A 20,188-nucleotide genomic window follows, 5' to 3' on the forward strand; every position below is an offset into this window, starting at 1 on the left:
TTTTTGTTTACATATTATCACTAAAAAATCAATTATTTTACTTCATGCCATTTGGAAACTAATTGTATATAACCTAATGGAATTTTCTTTTTCTGACCTGTAACTTGTAGAAAGTAGAAAAGTTGTCTATTGTAAAATTAACTGGAATTGAAAAACTTTCTAAGTTGCAATAAATAACCAGATTTTTTTTTTTGAAATGCAGTTGATTACTATTATCAAGCATGAAAGATTCTATTATTATACTGGTAATAAAACAATAATAGCCCTCCTCACAATTTGTGTCCATAAGCATGTTTAGGTGTTTTCATTGTGATAGTTCAGGTTTATGTATATTCAGAACTCATTTTACAAGCATATTTACTTCTTTGATAAAAAAAATGCACACTGGGAGTGAAATTCAGTATCACTGTGCCTAATACTTTTGCAATTAACTCATCAATGATTTGTAATAGTTATTTGATATCTAAGAATCACTCCAAGTCTTGCAGCACTTAAAAGTCATTTTCCTCAGAAACTGGGAGTCATCTTTTGCCAAGAATGAATGAATTCAAATACCAAAGTGTTCATGGGTTTGTAGAAATTCAGAAATAATGAAGTTCAAATGTATTCTATATTCGATAAAATTATCTCATCCTTATTGATAACAAAATTTCAGTAACATTAATGACATCTTACATTAAATCTTTGAAATACAGCAAAAAAGACAGATGCATATTATATGTATAGCATAAAACCTTTGTAACATAGTCTTTACATAAGAAGTCTCTCTTTTGTGTTATTAGCGCATAATGAGGGGACTAGTTGACCCTTTGTTCCATAAGATTGGCAGGTTTTGGAAACAACACCTTCTCTACCCCTTGTCCTAGGAAGGTAACCATACTTCATCCAGACCTCTTAGTAGGGGGTTCCAGTATTAACATGTTGAAAGCAAGCAACACATACAGTCTGCTACTCCATTACCACTGTTTCTTATAAGTCCTGGTGTTTGTTTTCCTTCCAGGCAATGATCATTCTTAGAAACTGTCTACTTCCACAAGACCGTCTTTCATAAGTGTAAGCAAAACTGGAGATTTAAAAGTTTTAGTTAGAAACTCAAGTCATCCAGGTATCTGTAAAATACACAAGGGCTTTAAAACCAGTCTTCATTCACATTGCGCTTGTCACTCCGGGGCAATTGGTTCATATCTGTCTCTTTGAGATGACACTGCGTGACATTTAACATTGATATTCAGCCTCTTTTTCCAGACATCCAACCAGGTTGACAGTAGTGATGACGATGGTCCCTGCACAGATACCTGTGCAATAAAATACTTAATTTTGCATGGGCTAATTAGCAGGTGCCAGGTGGTATTATTTGGAGCAGTGGTTCTCAAGTTTTCAGGTGCTTCAGGATAATCTGTAGGGTTTGTTAACAAACAGAGTCCTGGACGCCACCCCCAAAGTTTCTGATTCAGAAGATCCAAGATAGGATGGAAATTTGCATGTCTAATATGTCCTTAGATGAGGCTGATGTAGATGGTTCAGAACCACATTTTGAGAATCACTTATTTAGACCAAAGGCATCTTAACTTATGAGTCTGTCCTTCACAGGCAATCATACGATGCTGCCTCCTGGATCCTCTCTCTCTCTCTTTCTCTCTCTCTCTCTCTCTCTCCTTCTCTCTTGCTCTCCCTCTTTCAATCTCACTCCTTCTTAAACAATAAAAAACAACTAGATATATTACAGTCTTAATAATTTAGCTCTTATTCTGAGATACCACTTAGACATTAAGGCATACTATCAATATTACTTGAAGGATACTCAAACTATTGAAAATGCTAGCTCTCATCACAATCTGAGTATTAAAACACTCCTTTCACACAGCATAAACAAGAAAGTTCCCAAATGTGCAAAGAGAAGGAAGGAGAGAGTTATAATACTTTGCTTTTGTTGTTATCTTTCTGTTAATTAGCAATATAATTTCAATAAACCTTATATGTGAGGGTGGTTTTTGTTTTGAGTAGGAAAAAACACAAGGTAGTCCCATACTCTAAAATAGGAAAACAACTTGTGGACAATTTGCTTGTATTACTTCTTTTGGAAAATGATGAGTTGGAAAATAGCATGCAAATGAATGAGATAATTTTTATCTTCTATAAAAATCTTTCTTAAATATTATTCTCTATATCTTTTGTTTCAATAAAAATAAGGATATCTGCTGCTGTAATATAAGAAGAGCAGAAAGTTTCATGAACATCTCTTTTACTTCAATTTTTAAAAAATATTTTATTTATTCATTCATGAGAGACAGAGAGAGAGAGAGAGAGAGAGAGAGAGGCAGAGACACAGGCAGAGGGAGAAGCAGGCTCCCTGCGGGGAGCTGGATGTGGGACTTGATCCAGCGTCTCCAGGATCATACCCTGGGCCGAAGGCAGACGCTCAACCACTGAGCCACCCAGGTGTCCCTTAGTTCAATTTTAAAATGAATATTTGAATTAGAAAAATTTTGCAGAGGGACAAGTTTGAAATATTCAGTGCTTTGGATTGCAGATCTCACATTTGTACAAAACACTCTATGTGGTTACTCATTTGTGTGTGAGTTTGGAGCCAGTACTTCCAGCCTAATCACCTGTAGGCCTACGTGGAATTTGATGACATCAACCATGTCACTGTAAGAATCAGAAACAAAACAGGAAAGCTTTACTGTTCATGTCTCATGTTAGTTGCTTCACTGCCCCACCCACATTTGAATCTGTCCTCAAGAGTGGTTTGCTGTCTGGTGAACTCTATCAACATGTCTCCCTCAGTAACCTAGAGCTCTTTTGAAGGCACATGTACATCTTCCCTAGATGTACCTCATTCTCCAGCACCTAGCACAGTGGGTGCTCATATTTAATAAATGTTTATGAAATTTAAATAAATGTAAGTATTTACCATCAAATCTCCATGGCAGTAGTAACTGTTCCATAGGGGACCCAGCTGTGACTCAGTAGTCCACTACTCTTTTTCTTTGTAAATTGCATTCTTAATTTAATCCAGCAAGGACGACTACATCATTTTTATTGGTTAGAAGAATCCTATCTTATTTTCAAATGTTGAAGTCTTTTCTTAGAGATGGAGATTGTTATGTATTTGTAGTTACTCCAAAATTATTATTTTAATACAGTCTTACTGGCCATATGTTGTGATGAGAAATGTTAGCAGTGGTAAGGTTACAAACCTGAGAAAATTGTGTAAATGGGTGATAAAATTCAGGGAAAATAAAAGTTTAATAGTATGTATTTTTAAATAGTTTTGAAAGATAGCTTTTGAGTTATCTCATGTAATATACTATTTTGTATATAAATATTCTCTCAGATGTCACATCATAATGACAGTCTTTTGTGATTTTTGAAACTATGAAGTCAACTAATATGTCTGTTGTAAATTCAGAGTTAGTAATTGCTACTTCTTTTAGTAGACAAAAGAAAATCATTGGATAACTCTTGGTAATTTTTTGCAAACAATCTGCAGGTGAGAGATTAAAATAACAATTAGAATTTAAAATATTCAAACATTTAATGGACATAAATCATAATACGTGAAGCTAAAAGTGAAATAGCCTAACGTAAATTCAGTTGAAAGTCAAACTTCTAACATGTTTAAATCCAAAGCTGAGAAATTATTTTAAACTGACTTTTTTTTTATTTCCAAAAAGCAATAGATTAAAAAACAAAAAAGGTCCACAACGTAATTTTAGCTTCAGATCATTAGGGTAATAAAGTTTGTGTACACAGAGATTTTTAGAAAAGAGTAGTTTTCCTCAGATATCCCTGTCGTATGAATGAATGTTCTACCAGTTTTGAAGTGGCCCTGCTCCATTGGCTGCTGGGAGTGTGCTTATGCTGGTGAGCACAACTTGCTCTGAGAGTTTTGATACGTTGTCGAAATTGCTGATCTGGGTGGTCAGAGACTTCCGACTCTCTGTACTCGTCCGGCCCCGGGTGAGCCGGTCCTCCTGGCGATGGTGAACTCCAAGGCAACAGCAAGAAAATGCAGCTTTAAATTCCTCTCTAAACTTTCCTGGCAAACCAGGGAGAAAGAAAGGAAAAAGAATTATGTGTAAATATGATTCAACAAATTGTGCATAGGGTACCACCCAGTTGCTCCCTTGAGCCAAACTAGCAATGAGGTGCAGCATTTTGCAAAAAGGGGGAAATGGGAAGAGGAAATGGCATTACGGGAAGCTTGCTAGACTCTTGAAACAATAAGCTATTTCCATAAAGTAATCTGACTGCCTTTCATGTGGGATGTTTGCAGTTTGTTTCACTCTCTCTTAGAGTCCCATCTTCTATATTTGTGATTGGGGGCTATTATAGATAGCTATAATAAAAATGATCATCGGTAGGATGTTCAGAGATACTTAATAATTTCAAAAATGAGGAAACCTGTGTTGGATAGAGCCTGAATATTTTGAAATTACGCCTACATTAGACTCCGAAGAAACTGTTCTACTGGCACACTCAGTTCAACAAGGTTATCTAGAAAAAACATCTTAAAATATATAGAAAATTTCTAAAATTTCATAATCTCTATAAGGCAGTAGAAAAAACAAGGAAAAACTACAAATTTTAGAAGTTATTTCTTATCTTTACATTACTGATGTGAAATTGGAGAAGTATGAAAATAAAAGTCATTCTTTTAAGGATAAATGAACGGTTTTGGGTGGTCATCATTTCTCCTCTCTGAGCTTCCATTACCAAACTGGGTGACTGAGTGATTACACAAGAAGAGAATGTTCAAGGGACTTGGACAATCACAGGCACATATCAAGTTCCCAGGGATTCTCAGCCACCTACCCTGCCTCACTCCACCCCACAATAGCACTTTGACTTGGTTCTGTTGCTTTGACTTCAAACACTTCTCTCTATAGACTTCTGTAGGTTTGATCTGCTTAGTGCAAGGCTTGGGGCTGTAGTCATCTCTAACCCCAGTGGCTTCTCCACTGCTTTCCAAGCCACAATTCCACATGGTCCCTTGACCCCTCAAAGGAAGCACATGAGCAGTGAGTGGAATTTGGTTATCTCAGATCTAATGATGTCTTTATTCTGGAGATGGGTTGGATGTGGCAGGGGAAGGCAAGAAAAGGGGCAATCCAAGCCAAAACAAACCCCACATATACACCACCCGAGTCTCTGAAAGATGAAATAAAGCAGCTATATTAAGGGTATATGTCATGATTGAGAAAAAAAAAATTGTTAAAAAAAAAAATCTCACTGACTGGGTAGTTGGTCCTTTTTTTTTTTTTTTTTTTAAATAACCCATACAATCTACAAGGCCAAAGATGAAGTTGGAAAATACACATACTTTATTAAGTATGCAATAAAACGAATTGCCTTTTCTTCCATATCAAATTATCATATATTTGGAGATAGCAATGAAACAGAAATAGCCGAGCAGTGAGAGAAGACAGTGTCAAGATGTAGCTAATTAAAACACAACTATAAAGGTCAGTCAGGTGAAATGTTTGTAAATAAAACAACTAGATAAATGATTTTTTACAATTCTGTAGGTTCCATAAACAGAGAAAGATTAAATCGGTTACAGATGTGTGTCTGTGTGTGTCATTTAGCTTGTGTGTTATTTAGAAGTAATATCATTTTTTGTGGTCAGTGAGAAATCTTGAGATAACCCCACGAGATGTTACTCACAAGAGAAATGTAAATACAGAAAAATACCCCAAAGTGGAATGGTTCCAATTCAGTCTCAAGGAGGCAATCTCAATGTTGGCAAAGGAAATAATATAGCAAGCCTGTTCTTTTTTTTCAGACAAAATTATTTTACATTTTGGTAAATCATAAGTTTAATATATGACAAGCAAGATTCTGTGTTCTCCAGTTCCTACAATTTTCACTTTCCTCCTATTCAACATTTCTTTTAAATTTTACAGGCGAATAACTTAGATGATTTTCTCTGATGAGTTAGGTAACATGTGCTCCCTTTCATAAGGGAAAAACCTCAAGATGAATTAGTTCGAGGGAAAAAAATATCTCATTGTATAGCAATTAAGCTCTTCACATATTCCGAGAGCATTCAAAACCTTTTGGTCATCGATCCGTTGCGCTTAGCTGGGATTGTGGCTTATGTTGAAGGAACATTTGAAAACTCACCACTGAGAAAATTATAAATAATTGGGTTCGCAGCACTATTAGCATATACAAGCCAGTGTGAAAATGTAAACCAGGCATATACGGTCTCTCTGTCTTCCGTGTGGGTAAACATCCCAAATACTCTGTGGGAAAAACAAAACAAAACAAAAAACAATGATGGGAAATCCAGGGTGATTCTGAAAAGTATTTTTTAAATAAGAAAATTATGAGTGAACATAGCCCTTGATGGAAGCTGCCTAACCTGTGTCTTCCTCGGCAGCAGGCATTGGTGTATGGCACTGTACTGGGTTTAGAAAAATTTCAGTGCCTGAACAAAATCTCCATCGCACAATTAGTAAATCAAAGGCCAAATGAAGTCAGATAATGATCTTTCGCTCCTATAAACAACAAATGCAATAATACTATTTCTGGTGGGTAAGAGTATAGACGTTGAATACATATGTGTCCCTTCTTTCATTTGGTTTCTAAATACGACTGAACAATTTTTGTTACTATTCCATTTTGTGTGTCATTTATTTATTTTTTAAAAATATTTTATTTACTTATTCATGAGACACACACACACACACACATAGAGAGAGAGAGAGAGGCAGAGACACAGGCAGAGGGAGAAGCAGGCTCCATGCAGGGAGCCCGACGCAGGACTCCATCCCGGGTCTCCAGGATCACACCCCGGGCTGCAGGAGGCGCTGAACAGCTGAGCCACCAGGGCTGCCCTTGTGTGTCATTTAAAGAGCACTCCCAAACTGCAGTCTTTGAGAACTACTTCCTACCTGCCTTTGTGCATTGATCAAAGTATAATCTTCCCAGCCTTGTTGTAAGTTGCCTTCTGGGACTTCATTACAGCCAGAGAGAAACTAGTTTTCAGTAGGCAAAATTATGGTAACTTCCTAAAATTCCTGGGTTTTAGTATTTTCATTGATTACTTAAACTCTGAAAAATATTTCATTATTTTAAACTTAAATATCATTTTTAAGGGCAGCCCCAGTAGCTCAGCGGTTTAGCGCCACCTTCAGCCGAAGGCCTGATCCTGGAGACCTGGGATCCAGTCCCACATCAGGCTCCCTGCATGGAGCCTGCTTCTCCCTCTGCCTGTGTCTCTGCCTCTCTCTCTTTCTGTGTGTCTCTCATTAATAAATAAATAAAATCTTTAAGAAGTATATCATTTTAAAGATTTGTTCCATACTCAGAAATATTCCATCTATCAAATTCTATTCACTAGCCAACAACAGGTCACTTGTAACTACCCAATAAATTTTATAGGCTGAAGATTATGATGCATTTCCTGCCAGAGGCTCCATCACTGATTGTGTAATTCGATTACATGTGATGGTGCCCATGATAGAAATGCATTTCTGGAATAAAGTGATGCTCTGTGGAGTACTGGAGTTTTACAAAAATACAATATGGAGGGAAATAACATGGACAAATGGAATTAATGGTATGTTATGACCCTCTGGCATAATATGTCTTTGAAATCCTAGACAAACTAGAACTGCTTTACAGAGGCTGGTTTTAAGGAGTCAGACAAAAAACTGTTTTAAGGAAAACAGTGTAGGAATGTATTGGTAAGAGACAGGAAACACAAGCATAAGGTACAAGGGCAAGCAAAGGGATAAGCATTTGAAGAAAATGTGTGTGGGAAAGAAAAACAATTTCCAAGGCTATTTAAAGTTTTTCTCAAATTTTGTGGAAAAGAGCAGAATGCTAAAAAAAAAAAAAAAAAAAAAAAAAAGGAAATAATTTAACATAGACTTTCTTCTTAGCTGTTTATTTTCATTGGAAAGGGAGGTCTTTAAATTAGAAAAATAAGGAAAATATTATGGACAAATAAATATTTGGAACTAATTAAAGAGCAAGTACAAGTGCTGAGATGCAGGGAATCCAAATGAGCAGTGCAGAGAGCAGTGAATCTAACTTTCATTGAATTTAGACAGACTACCATAAAAGTACAAACATTTTTCTAAATGACTACTGAAAGTCATTCAGTAGTATAGCATGTTTACAAGATTCGTAAAAGTAGAAAACAGCATCTAGCCAAAGATCACAATAGATTTGTATGGGATTTCTGTGGTCCAGAAAAATCAGACAGAAACTAGGAAGAGATGTGGAAGGCAGAGGAGCTTTCAGTTTCTCGTGAGCCAGTATGTATCTCAAGGCTTCATGCTGCCGAAAATCTGACGCCTTTAAGGCTATGTCTGTACTAAATAATACTACCAAACAAAGATTCATTTTCCATCAAAAAAGTTATTAAGCAATCAAAAACAAGGGCCAAGAAGAATGAGAAATCTTTGCAGCTGGTTATACCACCTTTACTGTGTGTGACTCCAGCCAAAGCTGCGGCTCTCCAGAGCCTCCAGCTGTGAGGAATATGATATTGACTCTGAATCAGGGAAAAGTGAGAGGAGCAATCCTAGTTTAAGTTCGAAGCCTATTATAAACAAAATTACTATTACCTTGGGGCCAGTCTGTTTGCAACAGTTATGATGATTCCCAATAAAGTTGGCTGGCTGTGAAGTTCATGTGTACCGTGGCCCCTGCATCGCTGTTCGCTGTTCGGTTGGTCAGTTGTTTTAACTGAACAGTGTATCTGTAGCCTAACAAATAACACACTTTCTCACCGAAACGTTTTGTGCTAATTTTTATTAATAGTCACCCTGAGCCCTTGATTCAGTGCCTTCAGGAAATGGATTTTTTTTCCCCTATTTAAACATTCAAAACACAGTTTGAGCTGTGATTCCATTTTTTTGTATGTGCTTACAAATGCACTTTTAAGTATAATTAGAATGCTAACAAAACATCCCTATCTCTTTTTATCTTTCTGTCATAATTCCCTATGTATGAGGACAAAGTTTTGGAAAACCTGTTTGTTCTGATCAAAAAAGAGCCCCAAGCTGTAAATGAGGTTTGTTTTTTGGTTTTTGTTTTTTGTTTTTTTTTTTTGCATTAGAACTTTTTCTGCAACTAAGGCTCAGCAATTAGCTTGAAGAGGTCAGGGGAACATCTGTTTTTTGTCTGCCATTCAACACGGAATTTCCAGGACAAGAGCCTGTGGAGTCTGAGCATTCTAAAAGGCTCTCTGCCTTACCTGTTGGGAACAACAGCACTTTGAGTTATCTGGCCTAACAAACTATCTGGGCAAAGGGCTAGGGTTTTACTCTGGTTTAAGAAGAAGAAAAAGAAGAAGAACAAGAAAAAGGTATTCATTAAGAACCAAGAAATGACAGTCACTTTATTTTCAAAGAATACATGAACTTTACCTCTTTAGCACGTTGAGGATGCTAATTGGTAAGTAGCAAATTGCAAACACCAAAAGTACAACCATTAGCATCCGGGCTGTTTTCCGTCTGGCTCGGATCTGCTTTATTTCAGCGGCCACAGCGCTAATCCTGGACTTGGTCTGCTGTCCTGGCCCTCGAGGCTGTGAAGCAGGCTGCAGGGGCTTCCATTTTCTCTGAACTACAGATGATGTTCCAGGGATCTAAAAGGAACAGAGACTCTTTATTGCTATCTGACTCAGGGAAGTTCCACTTTGGAAAACTAACTAGAAAATACAGGAAGGAGAGTGTTCTGGATACTTGTGGTCCAGGGAGCCGTGAGGGCCTGTTTCCCTAGAACGTTTGCTGAGCTGAATATGTTCTGGAGTAATACAGTTGAATATCAAATAGGAGTTTGGTTGGAAAAGAAGCTGAACATCCCATTTTTGTCAAGGTCTAAAGAGAGCTACAAATAGCTCTTTATAAACCGAAAACAAAGTTGTACATCCAGATGATGGAATATTATTCGGTGCCAAAAAGAAATGAAATGCGAAGCCAGGAAAAAACATGGGAAACTTAAATGCATATTACTAAGTAAAAGAAGCCAATCTGAAAAGGCTACAGATCTAAAGGCTACAACCATATGATATCTTAGGAAAAGTGAAATCAGAAAGACAATAAATAAGTCAGTGGTGGCCAGCGGGTGGTGGTGAGGGAGTGTTGGGGGGCAAATGGCAGAGCATAGAGGATTCTTGGGGCAGTGGCTAAATGTCATTATACATTATACAATGTATTTGGATACACTATCCAAACCCATGGAATGTACAACTTTAAGAGTGAACCCTTAGGTAAGCTATGGACTTTGGATGACTCTATGTCACTGTAGGTTCATCAGTTGTAACGAATGTATCACTTTGGGGAGGGATATGGATAATGGGGAGACACTGCATGAGTGGAGGTAGGAGGCATTTGGGAAACTTGCGTATCTTTCACTTGATTTTGCTGTGAACTTACAACTGCTCTTAAAAGCAAAACAAAGCAAGCAAACAACAACCAAACACAACTCTTAATTAACAGGAGAGAGAAGTAAAAACTGGCAAAGACCTGTAAAAGGACAACAATATCATCTTGTTAGGAATTCAGGCTCAGCTCAAATACCTCAGTTTAAAGAGAGGGGAAAACCCAACAGGTAATTGCAAAATAACCCGAATGGATTTTTTTTTCATGCATCAATACTGCCATCTGCTGCCAGATGGACAGATAGGACTTAAATACCTAGTGCTTTTTATTAGATTTTATTTCTCAGGTTTGGCCAAGGCAAACCTTGAATGAGGGAATAAAAAATAAATAAATAAAATACTCTCTGTTGCTTACTATTTCTTGTTATGAAATTGCTTGAAACCAATTTTGTGTTCCAGCCTGGCCTTTAAAACGCATACAAATACAGTGAGAATCCCTTGTGGTCTTACATTAACATTTCAAATAGCTGGAATTTGTAATAACAGTTATACAACTTGTACTTTTCCATTTCTTTTCAAAGTTATTTGATAATAGCAGGGAGTCCTTCCAACTATAATATTTTCTTAATTGCAAGCTCACAAAGATTGATAGGGTTTAGTGAGCAAAACAATAAAATTCAGCACACGTAATTTTTTAAGAGGAAAATGTGCCAACAAGAACACCATAGCCCTGTGTTCATTCTAAGACTCCATGGTCCTCTTTGTTTTGTTAAGATTATTCAATTGTTGCTTTTATCTCTGTGCAGCTAGCCTGCACAGAGCCATGCGCTCCTGTATTCTCTAAGAATGCACATTGGATGGGCTCTGTTGCTTTATACATCACAAGAACCAGGTGTGTTAGATAATCTTTGCAAACAGAATTTTACTTTGATTTCTACACAGACAAATTAATATGGAGCTTCTTTTGACCATAACTATTCTCTCTCAAAAAGAAACAAAGTTAATGAAAATCTGCCCTTAAATAGAAAAACATTTGATAAATTATATCTCTTCTGGATCTATATGTTCTGTCATGTAGACTCATCTTTCCACATAATGGTGATCTTATACATTTTCTTATCTATCTTACTGGTGGCGTATGTGGGGAGGCACCGAGGATCCTTCTTCCTCTGTGAGTCTCTTTTTAAATAGTCATTTTAAAAATAACTAAGAAGAAGCTGCAATGGATGTTGAAAAGTTCCAGTAAAACTCTAACATGAGTAACCCTATAAATATCTGCTAAATGATCTTGAACTGTTTTCTAAATGAAACTTTGGCAAATCTATCACTGAGTGCTCCCCTGAAGGAAGGAAACAAAATTACGCATCTGGTAACTTCCTCAACCTTCAGAAACAGAATCCTCATGAAGGAAAACTGCCAGTGGGAGTATGGCTATGGTCCCTGCACTCAGAAGGAAAAACAAAGAAGCAAAATCAGTCATAATGTCCTCTTTTAGATGATGATGATCTAAATAAAGGATGGAAGATGTTTAATCCTGAACTCATCTTGAGGAGACCTACAAATGTCCCCATTGAGAAGTTGTATATGTCTACAGAAAGTCAGCATGATGATAATAGAAATCACTGATACTAATTGAGCTCCAGGAACACTGTATAGTCTTGAGTAATTACTAATGTGTTCCTAAATGTAGACTATTATAAATCCCACTTAGAGATGATCAAGCAGACAGTGAGAAAGCTTAAACAAAATGTCCATGTCTACGTCTAACAAGTCAGAATTGGCACTCAGGTCTGTCTGATTGCAAAGCTCATCTTTTCCCATTCTCACTAAGGCTTCCATTTATCAACTTCAACACAATGTATTATGGAAGTCAGTAAATTTTTTAATATATGCTTAGTTACACGAAATAATAGTCATACAAAAGGGCACTGAGAAATCCAACCTGGAAAGCTGTCCATGTAGGAAGGCCTTTCCCTGTCACCTCAGGAAGAGCTCAACAATCCCACCATGGAAAGCATGTGCATGCATGCACGTGCGCACACAGTCACATGCATACATACACACACACACTCTCTCTCTCCCCACTTTTATTCCTTCCACTATTATAAATTTTAAAATCATCTTTGATCATCCTGGAAGAGGTATGAATTCCATTCCAATTATGAATTGGAAATATCAAAGCCCATAAATAATGGATTTTGAAACCTGCTCTTTCATAAGAAGTATTTGGACCAGGATTAAGTTATAAGAAAAGGCAAACATGCTGCATTCATTAAAAGAATAGAGAATATTATGAATAATGAATAAATTTCCAAACTTAAGTGAGATGGATAAATATCTTGAGAAACAAAGATTACCGAAAATGACACTAAAGATTACCAAATTTGATGCTATCATACCAAACCTTGCTACATAAAACCTCCAGGCCCAGAGAGATCCAGTGATGAATTCAATCAAACAGTACAAAATAAATAATATCCTTCTTATTCAGACTCTTTCTGAAATTCAAAGAAATAATACTTTCCAACTAATTTTATAGGATTACAGTTACCCCAATAATCAAGGACATGGACATGATAACAAAAGAAAGCAATTGACTATCTCTCATGAATGGCGATAAAAAACTTGCTTAAAATATATTATCAAATCATATTTAGAAACATACAGAAAGATTAATAAAATTCACTCAACAAACCGGATTTATTCTAGCAATTCAGTGTTCATTTAACATTCGAAAATTAATGCAATTTATCTTATTAACAGAATAAGAAAAAATATGACTATCTCAATATAAAGGAAAATCATTTGAAAAATTCAACACCTTTTCATGATAAAAATTTCAGTAAACTTGTAAACTTAGTGATAGCAGGAAACTTTATCAACTTGGTAAAAGTCATATATAAATAGCCTTTAGCTATCATCCTACCTAATGGGGAAAGATGAACACTTTAAGACTGAGAAAAAAGCAATGAAATTTCTCACTGCTTCTACTCAACAATACACTGGAGATCCTAGCCAGGAAAAGAAGACAAGAAAAATAGATAAAAGGCATATAGATTGATTTTATTAAGGAGATACTATTGTTTACAAAGTAAATCCTAAGGAATTTCAAAGAGTCCACTAGAACTAATATGTAAATTGAGCCATAAGCAGAACCCCAGATCAATAAACAATCAGTTGTATTTTTGTGATATAATGATGTTATATATATATATATAACATCATTCAGATGACCAAAATATATTTCCCAGATAGATCTGATCTCCATCTACAATTCTTAAAAATGCTTCAGAGCTGTAAAGGTGTAATGGGTCTCTTGTTTAATGAAGGTAACATAAGGTCCCGAGCTAGTGGCCAGAAGGACCAACTATTAAAGAATGGTAACTTTTAGTCCGATCCTCTGACCCCTGAGGAGGAGAGAGAAGCTGGAGTTGTATCAGCCAATGGCCAATGACTTAGTCAATCATGACTACATAATGAAATCTCTATAAACATCCAAAAGGACAATGGGTTACAGAGAGCCTCCAGGTTGGTAAACATATGGAGATGTATGGCGAATGGCAAACCTGGAGAGGACATGGAAGCTCCTTGCCCTGTGTATCTCTTTATCTGGCTGTTGATTCATATCCTTTATCATATCCTTTAATAAGCTCATATCCTCTGATTTTGAGATTTACATTAAAATCATATACATAATGTATATGTATGTATATGGGATTGTGTGTATCTCAGAAAAAAAAAAAGAGAACCAGTCTGAGAAATAAAATTTGGGAAATCACCCCATTAAAAAGTGCCTAGAAAATACATCACCTAAAAAATGCTATACAGTTATGAAGGAACCTAGTAAAGAGTCACTTAACAGTCAGAGAAGGGTGTAGAAATATTCAAAACAAAGAGAAGCAGAAAGACAGGAGAGCTATGGGAAGGTAGTATATAATCAGTGAAACCATGAACAGCATTGTTCAATGCTGGTGAATGATCAAGCAAGAAATCCTTAGGGAAATGGGTCAGTTGGTTAAGCATCTGCTTTTGGCTGAGGTCATTATCCTGGAATCCTGAAATCAAGCTCCACATAGGGCTCCCTGCTCAGCAGGGAGTCTTCTCTTCTGCCCCTCCCCCTCCCCACTTCTCTCTCTCTCTCTCTCTCTCTCTCTCAAATAAATAAATAAATTTATATGCCATAAATTCACCTTGTATGGGGTAATTAAGTAGGCTTTAGTGTATTCACAGAACTGTGCATTTATCACACCATCACCTGGAAATGAAAATCCAAATCTATTATCAGTTACTTCCCATCACCCCATTCTACTACCCCTTGTAACTATAAATCTTTCTGGCTCTATAAATTTGCTTATTCTCTCCATTTCATGTAAACAGAATCATAAAATATGTAGTCTTTCGTGTCTAGTTTTCATTTAACAATAATTTTAAGATGCATTCATGTTGTAGTATGTATCAATATTTCATTATTTTTTACCACTAAATAATATTTAATTGTATGTATATACCACCTCCATTCATTCATTAATGGACATTTGGTTTATTTCCACTTTTTGGCTACTATGTATAATGCTGCTGTGAACAGTAATGTATGAATTTTTATGTGGACACATTTTCAATTCTCTTGGGTATATACCTAAGTATTAAACTGTTAGGTCACACAGTAATCCTTTAAGATTTTGAGGAATGAAAAAAAAAAAAAAAAGATTTTGAGGAATGGCCAAACTATTTTCCAAAGTAGCTGCATCATCTTCTACTTTTATATTTTTCCATTTTCCAGCCATATAATGAGAGTACTAATTTCTCCACATTCTCACCAATACTTATCTTTTAAAAAAATATTTTAGGCATCCTATTCAGTATAAAAAAGTATCTCACTGTAGTTTTGATTTTCATTTTCCTAACAATTAATATTGCTGAGCATCTCTTCCTGTGCTTATTGGCCATTTGTATATCTTCTTTGGAGAAATGTTTATTCAAATTTTTACTTACTTTCAATGGGTGATTTCTTTTTATTGTTGAACAGTAAGAGTCCTTTATACATTATACAAGTCTTTTATCATATGTGTGATTTGCAAATATTTACTCATTCTGTGAGTTGCTTTTTCACTTTCCTCATGGTATACTTTGAAGTACAAATGTTTTATTTCAATAGTATCCAATTTACCCATTTAAATTTTTTTTTTTTTTGCTTGTGGTGATGGTGTCATTTAAACCATTAGCCTAAACCAATGTCATAATGATGTTTGACTACCGACATACAATGAATGTGTTTTCTTCTAAGAGTTTCGTAGCACAGGTGGTCCCTGATTTATAATGGTTTGACCTTTGATTTTTCAACTTTATGATGGTACAAAAGTAATATATATTCAGTATAAATTGCACTTTGAATTTTGATCTCTTCCTAGATAGTAACTGTAGTGTGATATTCTCTCATGATTCAGGGCAGTGCCAGTGAGTTACAGCTCCCTATCAGCCATGCACTCATGAAGGTAAACAACTGATACATTTACAAACATTATTGTTTACCTTTAGTAAGTATTTAATAGATTAAATGAGATACTCAACACTTTATTATAAAGTAGGCTTTATGTTAGATGATTTTGCCCAAATGTAGGCTAATATATATGTGCTCTGAGCACATTTAAAGTAGGTTAGTCTAAGCTATGATGTTCTATACAGGTTAGGTACTTTAAATGAATTTTTGACTTAGGTTATTTTCAACTTATGATGGGTTTATTTGTATGTAACCCCACTGTAAGCTTAAGGAGAGCTGTATTAGTTCTTACATTTAAGTCTATAATCTATTCTGAGTTAAAGTTTATGTATGGTGTAAGGTGACATCCAGTTCCATTCTTTTGAGTTTATAGAATTGTCCCAGCATCATTTGCTGACAAGACTATGACTTTCCCCATTGAATTGTGATGACAGTCATGTCAAAAATCAATTAATCATAAATATAAGGGTTTATTTATAGACTTTGAATTCTATTTCATTGATCTATGTGACTGTTTGCAAATACTACACTATTTTGATTATTCTAGCTTTATAATAACATCTGACATTGAGAAGTGAGTTTTCCAACTTTGCTCATCTTTTTGAAGATTATTTTGTCCATTCCTGATTTCGTGCATTTCCGTAATGATTTTAGTAGTTTGCCAATTTGTGCAAAAACAAACAAGACAGCTGGGGGATGGATAGGGATTGTGATGAATCCATTGATCAATTTGAGGAATTTTTCTATTTTAACAATATTAAGTCTTAACAAAATTATGTCATTTCATTTACATAGTCCTTCTTTAATTTTTAAATGATACTGTGTAGTTGTATATGTTATATACTTCTCTTAGACTTATTAAGTGTTTTATTTTTTTGGTGCTCTTTTAAATGAAATTGTTAATTCCATTTTTGGATTGTTCTTTGCTAGTTTATAGAAATGAAATTAATTTTTGTTTACTGAACTATTTTTCTCAAAACTTACTAAACTTGTTTTCAATTTTTTGCATGTGGATTCTTTTTTTTTTTAAGATTTTATTTATTTATTCATGAGAGACACAGAAAGAGGCAGAGACATAGGCAGAGGGAGAAGCAGGCTCCTTGCAGGGAGTGCGATGTGGGACTTGATCCCGGACCCTGGGATCATGCCCTGAGTGGAAGACAGATGCTCAACCACTGAGCCACCCAGGCGACCCTTGCATATGGTTTCTTCAGGATCTACTATATACAAGATCATGTAATCTACCAACAGAGATAGTTTACTTCTTTTCAAGCCTGATGCCTCTTGTTATTGTTCTTAATATTGTTTCTTGAATAATTGACCAGTATAGAATCTATCTCTATTCAATATTAAATAGAACTGATAAGATCAAACATCCTTGTCTTGTTCCTGATCCTCGCAGGGGAATATTAAGTCTGTCACTATTTTTTTAAAGATTTATTTATTTATTTATTTATTTATTTATTTGAGAGAGAGAGACCGAGATCCTGACAGAGATAGTGAGAGAGAGCGTGAATGGAAAGGAGAGGGAGAAGCAGGCTCTCTGCTGAGCCGGGAGTCCAATGCAAGGCTGGATTCCAGGACCCTGGAATCATGACTTGAGCTGAGGGCAGATGCTTAACCGATTAAGCCACCCAAGTGCCCCAGTCTTTCACTATTAAATATGATGTTAGCCAAAGGGTCCTCCAGACCTTTTTATCAAATTGAAGAAGTCTCTGTTATTCCTTATTGGTTAAGTGCTTTAATTTTGAAAGGGTATTGTATTTTGGCAAATGCTTTTGCTGCACGACCACATCATGTGAGTTTTGTCTAATATCTGTTAATGTTGTATTATGCTGATTGATTTTCATATGTTAAACCCTCATTGCACTGCTGAGCTAAATCATATTTGATCATCATATATAACATTTTTTTTTACATAATAGGTTTGGTTTGCTAGTATTTTGTTGAGTATTTTTATTTTTATTTTATATTTAACCTATTTGTGTCTTTGAATATGAGATGTGTCTTTTGTAGATAGCATAAAGTTGGATTATTTTATGTTTGTTTGTTTGATCTATTCTGCCAATCTGGAGTGTTTTATCCATTTACATTCAATTATTTAATTTAATTATTTAATTAATTAAATATTTGAAAAGGAATGATTTACATCTCTCATTTTGCTTTGTGTATATACATATACATATATAATGTCTATTTTGTTCCTCTATTCCTCTATTGCTGCTTTATTTTGTGTTAAATAGATATTTTCTAGTATACCATCTTTTTTTTTCCCTTCACTATAGGTTCTTGAGTTATTTTCTTGGTGGTTGCCTTGAGAGTTGTAATTAACAACTTAAACAATATTTGGATTAATGGCAATTTAATTCCAATAGTGTATAAAAATTTTTCTCCAATCTTGCCTCAGTTCCAACTCCTGCTTTTGAATTACATATTTACATTATAAGCTGAATCTCTACAGTTTTATAATTATTGTTTTCTGCTGTTGTCTCTTAAGGCAAATAGGAGAATAAAGAATTACAAACAAAAATACATTTATACTCTCCTTGTTTACCTAAGTAGTTACTTTTATTAGTGCTCTTTATCTCTCTCTGTGGACTTGAGTTATCACCTTTTGATTCTGCCTTTGCAATTACAGTTTGCTATTTCCTCCCACTAGACTGACTTGTCATCACCTAACATTAATTATTTTAATTTTTCTTGGAATAATGTTGAAGAATAAAGAGCAGTAGAAAAGACTGAGAAAAACTGAAACAGGAAAAGTTTTTCAAAGTTATAATCCTTGGTAAATTGAAATTAAGTTCAGACTCAAATATCAATTATGGTTCATCGCCAGTTCCTCCCACAGTACGAGACACATAGTACTTAATAAATACTTTTGGAATGAGTTAGTATGAGTTCACATGATGATTGAAATTTAAATGTTGAATTATCTGAGGCCTAAACCTGGAAAGAATATTGATAGAGTCACATAAACTAATATTAAGTGGGTCTTAAAAAGATTTTTTAGAAAAGAGTCTGTAGAATTTCTAGATTGACTGAGTTCCCTGAATCACATTCTCAAAAAGGAAATTAAGACATTGATTATAGCAAAGCACTGGTTAATTCTTTTAACAAAGCTGAAAGCTTTTGAGAAAGTCAGACAAGGTCACACACTTTGCTCACTAATAATCTTACAAATTCCAAAGTATGTAACAGATTCCATGCATCTGTAATTTTAAGCAAATAGGATAGGCCCTCCATTTGATGGCTCACTTGATGTAGCCTATGGCACACAAAATGCCTTGGAACTCTGTTTATAGACATTAACAGTTGGAAATTGAGAGTTGCTCAAGCAGCATTCTACATAATCACCCATTTGGGGTTAATTTACTTTATTGTGGCTGCTAAAATGAGCTAAGCTGAACTTGTCATTTTCCATTCCAATCTGTTTTGTAAATGTTTTTAGTTTCACACCCTAAGCATTTTACTGCAAATCTTCTGGATCATATGGTTTGTGCTAGAACATTTCATCAAATGAATGTGAATTTCTAAACCTGTAATACAATTTTGAAGTTACTTTAGAGTTTGAGAAATTAAGAACTATAAGCTTAAATAAGGGAGAAATAAAGTAGCTGGAGTTTAGTAATTATCTATTCAATATTTTTTGGAATACTTTCTTAGTGCAAGATACCTTGTTATTTGTTGGGAATTCAATGATGAACAAGACAGATTTAGGTACCCACAGAAGTTTAAAGTTATGTCAATTTGTAAATAAGTGAATAAACAAATAAAAATATCTATTATATGTAATGCACACTTACTAGTGAAAGTATGGAAGTAGGGGATGCTTTTAACACTGAACATTTCTGGCCAAAATCTCAATCTCAGTCTAAAATATCTTCATTCCTACATGCTCATTAAATGCTTTTAATATTTCAAGAAATTTTTCAAATTCCAATTTTTCTATGAATTGTTCTCTGAGTAGTTAAGCAATGGATTCCTCAATATTTTCTTCTATTGAAATGTTCCAGAACTTTCTCTTATTCTTCTACTCATTTTTTTTTCTTATAAAGTACTTATTAAGCAACTGATATGCTCTAAGCATACACAAGTTGGAGGGATACAAGATAAAGGCTAGAGTAGACAGGCAAATACAAAAGATCATTGTAATGTTATTTTTAAAATCCTATGAAAATGGGGCGCTTGGGTGTCTCAGTTGGTTAAGCATTTGACTCTTGACTTCAGCTCAAGTCTTGATCTCAGGGTCGTGATATTGAGCCTGACATCAAACTCCATTCTCAGCATGGAGTCTGTTTGAGATTCTTTCTCTCTGTCTCCCTCTGCTCTTTCCCCCTTTTGCACTC

The 20,188-nt window shown here is 35.2% G+C and overlaps 1 protein-coding gene across 1 annotated transcript in view; it reads right to left on the bottom strand.

The window, feature by feature from the left end:
• Positions 1–20,188, bottom strand: part of HCRTR2 (hypocretin receptor 2) — a 109,377-nt gene that overhangs the window by 733 nt on the left and 88,456 nt on the right. Inside the window, exons 5-7 of the mRNA XM_077903590.1 lie at positions 9,390–9,610; positions 6,130–6,251; positions 1–4,042 (exon numbers count right to left, since the gene is read on the bottom strand). The exon at positions 1–4,042 is cut by the window's left edge and continues 733 nt beyond it. Of these exons, the coding sequence (XP_077759716.1) occupies positions 3,813–4,042; positions 6,130–6,251; positions 9,390–9,610 (573 nt within the window). The 3' untranslated portion in view covers positions 1–3,812. The remainder of the gene's footprint in view (positions 4,043–6,129; positions 6,252–9,389; positions 9,611–20,188) is intronic.

The sequence above is a fragment of the Canis aureus genome, chromosome 7 (genome assembly GCF_053574225.1).
Source record: "Canis aureus isolate CA01 chromosome 7, VMU_Caureus_v.1.0, whole genome shotgun sequence".
Classification (NCBI taxonomy): domain Eukaryota; kingdom Metazoa; phylum Chordata; class Mammalia; order Carnivora; family Canidae; genus Canis; species Canis aureus.